The following is a 10,085-nucleotide window of genomic DNA, read 5'->3' as shown; positions in this document are numbered from 1 at the left end:
ATAAAATTGTTAACATGATTACATTAGTTATCTTATTCGAATAAAGCTAATACTTGTAAATGTTGGCAGGCATTCATGATTATAACTTATGTTAACAACAAATCAAGTCCCTTTCATAGCTCAGGTGTCGGGTTATACCATACAGTATGGGCTATGAAAGTACCAAAGTATTTGTTGTACCAAGTGTTATACAACATAAATCTAGATTAACCATTTAACAAGAAAAGTATTAAAAGTGAACAAGATAACAAATTAAAACATGTTAGTATCCAATGTTAAGGTCCATATTAAGTTTTATATTATACTTATTCTTACACCATTAGTGTACCCTTTTCACCTTGACATAATTAACTTAACTAAACATAATGAAAGAAAGAAACATAAATAAACAAGATAAGAACATAAATGAGAAAGAAGTTAACTAAGTAAAAGAAAGGAAATGAAGTGCATAAACTTGATATTAATGAAAGCAAGACATAAGCAATACAAAGAGAGAAAGCAAGAGCATGATCTTGATCTGGAAACCAAGATGCCTCAATACATGGTAAGTGCCTCCTTTTATAGGCCAAAATTTGGAACTATTGATTTGTTGACTAATTGATGAGTGGGTGGCCATATCTTGACTTGATAACAATCCTTATCTTCTTGTCTGAACAAGACGTCATTGCTAACATCATAATTTGCCCAGAATCCTCAGGAATGTTCTAGGAAATTGTCTCAGCTTTCCAACAAAAAAAAGATGAGGTCATTTGGACTTCTAGAACTCAAGATATGGGCTGAACACTAAATAGTGTCTGGGCTGCAGGACAGCTTCGGACTTCTTCGTTGTTCCTATATTTCGGACTTGAAAACGGCCTTCTTAGATCTTGGTGTCCAAATGAAAGTTGTAGGCCTATGTTTTACCTTTCCATCCATATAAAATGGACCTAAATCCGAGATCTAGAGCTCCAGATATGATCCAATTACCGAGCAATGTTCTGGTTTGGACTGCACCGACATCTCTTTTCTAAGTTTGGCCATCTCTTTGTCCTTTAACTTTCAATGCTTAAACTCATCAATCAATCCTTTTATTTATGTGATAGTCCTGCATTTAAAATGAGCATTTACCATAAATTAAGGTATCTTATACTATCAAACTTGTTATTATAAAACATGCTTTAGTTAAGGAGTTATTGATACTTCAAGTGCAAAATGATGATATAAAACCTTGATAAACATGCACTTTTAAGTACTAATCAAAGAGCATCTCCAATAGAGATGCTAAAAGGAAAGACATATCTTGCAAAAATGTTAAATCACTATTCATTGTAATATATATATTTTTTTTGCACTAGTTATTTTTCCTTTGATTTTTTTTTTACATCTATGTTTTTTTAGTTTTTTTTATGAGATTATCATGATCTCATGATCCATATCATGATGTTTGCGAGTTCACCTAGATTTACTCGAGTTATTTTTTGTTTTTTCTTTTCTTTTCAATTTCATTTTTTAATATTGAGTTGATTGAGAATTGTTCGGGTTATTTTTAGACTTGTCAAGTCAACTGAATCATATCATGTTGTTAAAATAGTTGTGTATCAAATATATTAAAATATAATTTTCTCTTCTAAATGGTTTTTTTACAATTGGAGTGCACATAAGCAAAAAAAGAAAAGAAAAAACTATATTTACATTATTTAAAAAGTCATATTACCAATTTGGCTCTTCTAAATCGCATCTCTTATTGGAGATGCTCTGATTTTGGGGTTTGTGTCAAGGGTTCAACTTCCAATAAAATTGAAGTCAATTATTATGGCATGTTATAAAAGGTTATTGAATTGTGATATCATAGTGAACAATATATAATAGCTTTATTTAAAAAATGCTAGTTGTATGGTATCGATAAAGGAATTAGCGTAGATCCTCGACATGGTATGGTCAAAGTAAATAAAAGAGATCGATTATGCAACATCAATGATGTTTTTATTTGTTTAAAACAATGGTAACAAGTGTATTATACATACACTCCTTTATTTGTAAATGATCATAATAGAGTTGATTGGTTTTTCATTGTGAAAACTAAACTTAACAGTCGCGCTAAAGCCGAAGTAATTGAAGATGATAACAATGAAGTATCTAAGTGGGATGATGTATATCAAATAGATGATATAGTTAATTTATATCGAGTTGCTCCTTCTACCAAGTTAGAAAATATAAATTTTCATGTCGTTGAGAATACTTATATTGATGTTGATGAGTGAAATGATATTTTGAGTATTAGTAGACATAATAAAGTACAGGAAGATGATGAGATCAACAACCTTTGGATTCAACAAAGAAGATGATAAAAATGAAAAGGAGGATTCTAATTAAACGATATTACATTGATTTAGATGTAATACAATCATCATATAAATTTGTTGCAACTCTATAATGCATTGTATTTTTTATATTTGTTGTGGTTTTGGGTTTAATGTTGGCAATTGTTGGCTTTAAAATGCTTGGTATTGTTGTTATTGTGTATTTAGGTTGGCTAAGATACTATAACAAGAAATGTTTTTTTTTTAAAATAATGATGGAATCGCCAATGGAATTGTGCACGAAGAAATCACCAATAGACATGCAATTTCATCAAACATTCCAAAAGGTTTTAGCAATGGATATGCAGTTTTATTGAAAAATTCTAGGAGGTTTAAGAAATGGTGATGGAATCACTAATAAATGTGATTTTGTCAAAAATGTCTTATAGGTTTTAGAAATGGCAACAAAATTGCCAACGTGATTGAAAAATATTAAAAAAAAATAATTAAATATCCATTAGTGATTATGTTGACATATGTTAACATGTTAATATGTTGACGGAATCGACAATGAAAATTCCATTGATGATTTTAGGTTATAATTTGATCGCTTTTTCTCCCATTTTCATCTTTGTTGCTATAATTATCCCAAAAGTTGTTGCCCCTTCTCTACCACCTTCTCTCTCTCTCTCTCTCTCCATCCTTAATGCACTCATCACTAAAAAAGTCATCATCGCCCACCCTCTCTCTCATCATCGCCCATCCTCAATCTCTTTAAAGTAAGTCTCTCAGTCTCTAAAGTGTTTGTTGTTGCCAAGAGAATATTATTATTGCATGTATATATATGCTTTTAATTTTTTGTAATTATTATTGTTATTGTTGTGGGTGCATTTTTCCTACAATAAACATACTAAAATTTGAGTAATTATTATTGTTGTTGGCAATTGTGTTGTGCATTATAATAAAATTTAATCGTGATTCTATAATTTTTTATTTTTATTTTTTATTTTTTATATGTTTTTTTTACAATTAATATAATTCGTTTTATTATTGTTGTTGTTATTAACCTGAGCATAATTTTTTATATTAAATGTTTTAAGCCCTAGATGATAATGATGATGATAATGATGATAGTAGTAGTATAAAGTATTGAATAATTAGAATAACTTCTTAGAGTTAGAAAGTGTGTTTTTTAAATTGTAGATTATTTTTGGGATGTGTACTCCATTATTCAACGTAGAATGTAGATTAATTATATTGAAATTAAAAATTAAATCATATAATATTTAGAGATACCGAGAAAAAGTTAAAAGAGATCTATTGTTGTTGTTGATTCAACCAATAATAGTGTTGATGATGTTGATAATCATGTTATTAATTTAGGTGTCAATGATGAAGAGACACCTAATTCACATAATATCAATCGAGGCTCATCCACTTTAGGCTGTAGAATTGGAGTCCCTTCTTTAAGAGATTCAAACATTATCATGCTCCTCATTCTAGTTCTTTTGGCTCATGATTTTACTTCCCTCCACCTCCATTTGTGTAGCGGTGTGTATATATTGTTGTAAAATTAAAAATTAATAAAATTTTGATGTTTAATAAAATTGATAATATTTGGTTTTATTGTGATTTTTATTGGTTTTTAATTTAACAATTATAAAAAAAATAGTAATTTTCTGATGGATTCACTTACAGACAAAAAATATCATCAGTGATTCCATCAACAATAGAAAACCTTATTTCATCATAAAATTACAAAATGATTAAGAAGCTTTAGAATCTTCGATAGCGTATAATGATGAATATTGTTTTACCAAATATTTCGCTTAATTTGATAGCAATAGTTAGATTTCACCGATGGAATTTGCGACTGAATATTTCATTGGTAATTGATTTACTGATAGAATGATCGATAAAATCTAGTCATTGCATTTTTTTTTTAGCCAATATTTCATTAGTATTTTTGTCTATAATTTGTAGCATCGACAAATAACAAATATGCAACAAAACTTTGATTGGCAATATGTTTTTGTTGGTAACTCTGTTGGCAATATAAATGGTAATGGAATGATGTTTAGTCGCCGATAGAATATTTTGTCATTATATTTCAATTTTCTGGTGGCTCTAGCGAGAATAAAAGGAATAAAACTATAAAATGTTATTTATCATTTAAAGTCAATCTAACCTACTGTTATGTTATATTATATATATATATATATATATATATATATAAGATATATTTAAATTTGGTTATGCTTTAAGAATATCATGATTTATTCCTGGTCCTATAAATAAAAACAAACATCAAACTTGAATTTGGAATGGACTGATTCTGAATAAGTTGTAAAGATCTAGCATGATCTTGGACCAAGTCTTCTCTACTAGCCTAAGTGCTGCCGTTTAATACCCTTCGTTGCAAATGTCATCCACATTCTCCTTATCTAATCCTCACCGTTCATTGCGTCAACCCTAGCCTTAACATCCCTCTCTCTATTATTTCAGAGAGAGAAAAAAAAAATCTTTCTATACCATAATATATTGAACATATATTGCAAGATTTGACTTGTTCACCATTGGAAGGTCAGGAAGAGCATTTTCAGAAATAGGTGAGCAAACCTCGTCTGGAATCAAATTAAGGACAAGAATAACCTTGAACCCTGAGCACTTTTGCGGCCATTCTCTTTGTCAATATGAAAACGGATGAGAACTTGGAGCTAGTTTCTATAAATTGCTGGAAATATTATCATAAGGTCTCCAAATTACGCATGAGTAACTTTGAATCGCTAAAATATTATTTGAAAACGGGTAAACCTAGGATATCTTAATTGAAATTTGAACAAGAAATTCAAAATGATTCGAGATCCTCCTCTTAGGGATAAAATTCACTTCACCTTATTTTGTTTTTAAAAATAGTACGGGACATACCCACTTTCCCGGCTAGAACCAGGATTTACAAGCAAAATGGCACCATAATATATATTACACCTAGCTTGATTGGATTGATCCCATGCAGCTCAAAACAGTGGTCTGGTATTGGAAGTTCTTGTCCATCATCATAATGATACGTGGGGTCATATCATCAATGTTTCAGCTTCCCCTGACCTTCGAGCTTTGGAAATATCGGAATCTAATAAATTCTGAGTACAATGTTAGGTCCCCAGCGGGACGGCAATGTGAACTACTACTAACCTTTTGGATCAAGAGGGGACATTTTCTTGCAATTATTTAGTGAAGGGTGTTTTTTATATATGTAAGTTTTTCATAAAAGACCTGACAGGTCTTGGGTAGCAGAATTCTAATAAAGCAAAATATTTTAAAAAATGCACATATAAGATATTTTGTATACTCAATATTGCATATTCATTTACGATTCTTAATTACACTCCACTTAATAAAGTAATAAAAATTATATCACATGATTTGACATTTTTATTTAGAAATTAAGGATTGAATTAAAAAAAATAGTAACAAGAACATAAATGAAACATAATTTACTCTATATATGCAAATAAACTTTTTAAAAATGTAAAGGACTTTAATATGAATTAACTCGATATTAGAGTAAACTTTTTTTATTTTATATTTATTAAAATACAATCTTGAACTAAAAATAACTTTAAACTAATTTTCTTAATATATAGTAGAATTATCATAGAGGTATTTGAATGTTCAGAACTAGAAAAATGTTATCAACTAAGCTTTTCTAATTGATAATTATCATAGAGGTGTTTAGATTTCATAACTTCAATGACATTAATCAATCCTTTATTTTTAGATTTCATAACTTCAATGACATTAATCAATCCTTTATTTTCAAGTAATTGTAGAGTTGAAGAATAAGGATGTCCTAAGTGCACACTTCGGTAGAGCTAAATTTAAAACAATGTGAAAAATGTAGTTCTAGGTCCAAAGCTAAATGTATTGAACCGGATCGGACCCGGTTAAAAAATAATTTTTATTTTTTTAAATGTGTTTTATTCAAAAAAAAATTAGAAGGAAATCCCAATTTTGTTCTTGCTGGGTCCGACCCAGATAAAAAAAATTCAATTTTTATTTTTAATTGTGTTTTATTTCAAAAATTAGAAGGAAATCGTTTGATGGCGTAACAGTTGCAGAATTTGATTACAATCCAAATTTTGTTCTTGATGATATTTTTACCTAATGTTGTTGTGCCCTTAATAAACCATGAAAAATATAGTCCTTGTTGGATAGATTTCGTACGTGATGAAATTGCATGTAGTTTAATGGAATAATAAAAAATATTTGATATCAATATTATTTATTTCATGATGTAATAACAGTAGTTAAATCTACAATATTAAATTTAAAACCATCAATATATATTTATATATATATATATATATTATAACTTCAATTTGAAAAATATTTTTTAACAAAAAATATTAAACTACTTTTTGTTCAATCTCAATTTCAACCACAGTTTAACCAAACATATATTTTTTTCCAAACTAACCTCAACTAAAGTACTTTTTATAAAATATTTTTTTTTCAAATCACAATCACAATAGTTACCACAATACCAAACATTCTTCTTGATTTAACAAAAAAAAATGATCCAAAAGGTTAGTAGTGGTTGACTTTGCCATCCCACTAGGCAAGGTTGTTAAAATCGCGATTTTAACACGGCACGGAAAGCCGCTCACAAAATCGGATCGTAAAAACGGATCGTAAAATCATAAAAAAATCGTAAGGAATTTGAAAATACATTAAAAAAAAATTCATGCTTCAAATAAAAATTCATACATAGTTCAAGCACCTTAAAAATAATGCTTCAAATAAAAATTCATACATAATTCAAATATCTTAAAATACATGGTTCAAATAAAAATCATCCTGATACATAATTTAAAATAACTTTTCATTAACTAATAATTAACAAACTTAAAATAAACAATCTGCTGGTGTATCATGTAAACTAAAATCAGCTTCATTCCCTTCATCTTCCTCATCATTCCTCAAGCATTCATCAATATCATTAGCATCAAGAGGATTATTAGTATCACTACTAGTACCAACACCAATATTATGAACATTAGTGCTACTACTAGTACCAACACCAATATCATCAATTTGAATATCCAAATCATCTTCAATACCATGACTCTCCATTTCAACATTTTTAGGAATTTCTTCTTCATCACTTTCATCTTCATTACCATTTTGTCTTCGTGTTGCACTGGTAATAGTACCAAGAAAATCAAAGTTTGGATGTTTTTCTCCATCGGTTATCCAATCATCATCAGATGAAAGATCATCTTCCATACCAAAATCATCAGCTTGCTTTTTGACTTGGTTATCATTCAATTTCAGATTGCACATTACAAATACCAAGTCATTCATTTTTTTCTGGTGCAAAACGATTTCTTCGTTTTGTATGAACCTAAATAAACAATTCAAATTTTATAAGATTTTTATCAAATATTTCAATATTTTTAAAAAAAAAAAAAAACTCACCATTTCAAATGCACTCCAATTACGCTCACATCCAGATGAAGTACAAGTCAAGCTTAGAACTCGGATTGCAAACCTTTGAAATTCTGGACATTCATCCCCATAAGAATCCCACCATTGAGCTGGAGTTTTTTTATCTCTTGCTGTCTTGGCAGCGTCAATGCCAAACAACCCTTTTGCATCCTTGAATAATTCAAGTTGTAAGTCAATTTTGCACCTTTCATTTGCATTAGGCACCATCCTTTCTAAGCATTGATATAATCCGATTTTAATGTTGGCATTAACCTTAAAATTGGGATTATAATGATAATGAGGATTCAAATAATAAGTTGCTGCATGTAAAGGTCTATGGAGTTGAAGTTCCCATCTTGCATCAACAATATTCCATACAGGTATATAACTATATAAAAAAAACAATAAAAATATCATTACAATATAGGAATATCTCAATTGAAAAACATTCATATTAATAGATGACAACATTTGAAATATAAATTAGCAAGATATATACCTTTTTTTCACAGAACCAAAATTCACTTTTATCTTCTCTTTTGCTTCATCCATTGCTTTATATATAAAACTCATAGCTGGTTTCTCATCAGAATCAATTAATCGAAGAACTTTAATTAGAGGAAACACTGCCTTAAAACACAATTTTGAATTCGTTTCCCTTCTTCTATTCTTGCAAACCTACATGAACTCCACTGGTTGGAAGTAAACATAGTCATTAGCTGTATTTTATGATCATTCAAACATCCTAGAGTCAAATATGCAGTAGCAAACCGAGTGGCAGCAGGCCTAATCAAATCCCTTCCTTTCGTAAAGTGCCTTAGCATAGAAATAAGAATGGTTCTTGAATAAATATATGAGGTGATTCTCCTCCCCTTAGCAATAGTTACTTGATGAACCTCTAACTTCTTCTCAAAATCTTCTAATATCAAGTCAATACAATGGGCAACACATGGTGTCCAAAACAAACTCTTTCTTTTTTCCATTAATAATTTTCTCGCTGCCTTATAATTTGCAGCATTATCGGTGACTACTTGGACAACATTTTCCTCCCCAATCCTCTCCACAATGGCATCTAACATCTCAAATACCTTATCAGCAGTCTTGGACATATTAGAAGTATCCACCGATGACAAAAAAACTGTCCCTTTAGGACTATTAACCAAAAAGTTACAAATACAACGTCTTTTTTTATCTGTCCATCCATCAGACATTATTGAACAACCTGTTTTTTTCCATTCTAGCTTGTACTCCTCAAGAAATTTCATTGTTTGATCCACTTCTTGCTTCAAATACTTCTCTCTAATATCATAGTAGGATGGAGGCTTGAAACCTGGCCCATGCTTTGCAACCATTTCAAGTGCTTTAATAAACTCGGGGTTTTTTACACAATTAAATGGAATTGCACTAGTGTAGAAAAACCTAGCAATTTGTCGACATGCTTCTTCTCTAATATCCTTTTTTAGCAATTGATTTAGAGTTGTTTGTGTACTTCCACTCCTACTAGCTACTCTCTTTCCTTTGTCCTTGGAGCTAATTTCTTTTATTTCATCATCATCAACATCATTTCCACTATATTGAAGGGCCTTTCTTTTCTTTTCAGTTGCCTCTAGATTTTTCACCAAAACACCTAAAATCATCTGCTTAACATTTTCTGGCACTTGCTGACATGACTCAACATCCTTACGAGTGCAAGCCAAATGCTGTTTGAAACGAAATATACCTCCACTAATAATTTTTTGACAATACTTGCACAAAACTTTTCTAGAATTTTTATCAACATCTATCCCATGCTGCCATCCAACATCAAACCTATTACCAGAAGCATTTTTTCTAGATGCCATAAGTTCAACAATTCAAGAATCAATTCAAATCAGTCCTGTAATCAATCCAAACATTTTATAACAGGTTACAAACTTGACTTTAATACACACTACAAAAAAATAACAGCCAACAACCCATCTTCTATATTATTATCCATTACAGGTTACAAACTTACAAGTCAATCAGCACTCTAAATTACAATTTACAACCCAAATCCATTCATCACAAGTTACAACCCAAATCACGGTAAAATGACAATAAATCCATGCATCATAAACTCAGCAGCAACATCATTCTAAATTATAAATAAATCCATTCATTCACAGTTCACAACTCAGCAGCAGCACTCTAAAATAAATTAAATCTATAAACCTTAAAACATCCCCTAAAATCTTGTAACAACTACTAAGAAAATTAGCAATTCGAAGCTCATACCCTTTTTTTTGTCTGATCAAAGAAGAAATAAACTCAGACCCTCTTTTCATCGATTATTTTTTT

The 10,085-nt window shown here is 29.9% G+C and overlaps 1 protein-coding gene across 1 annotated transcript; it reads right to left on the bottom strand.

The window, feature by feature from the left end:
• Window positions 1-7,184: 7,184 nt before the first annotated feature.
• Window positions 7,185-9,607, bottom strand: LOC140955268 (uncharacterized). The gene is made up of 4 exons (XM_073407498.1): window positions 8,654-9,607; window positions 8,322-8,444; window positions 7,758-7,937; window positions 7,185-7,583 (listed from the first exon to the last, which is right to left on the bottom strand). The coding sequence occupies exons 1-4, from the start codon at window positions 9,605-9,607 to the stop codon at window positions 7,185-7,187; spliced, it is 1,656 nt and encodes a 551-aa protein (XP_073263599.1).
• Window positions 9,608-10,085: the final 478 nt, after the last annotated feature.

This window comes from Populus alba, chromosome 1 (assembly GCF_005239225.2).
Source record: "Populus alba chromosome 1, ASM523922v2, whole genome shotgun sequence".
In the NCBI taxonomy this organism is placed as follows: Eukaryota; Viridiplantae; Streptophyta; class Magnoliopsida; order Malpighiales; family Salicaceae; genus Populus; species Populus alba.
The sequence above is the reverse complement of the archived record's forward strand: the minus strand, read 5'-3'. Positions and strand labels throughout refer to the sequence as shown.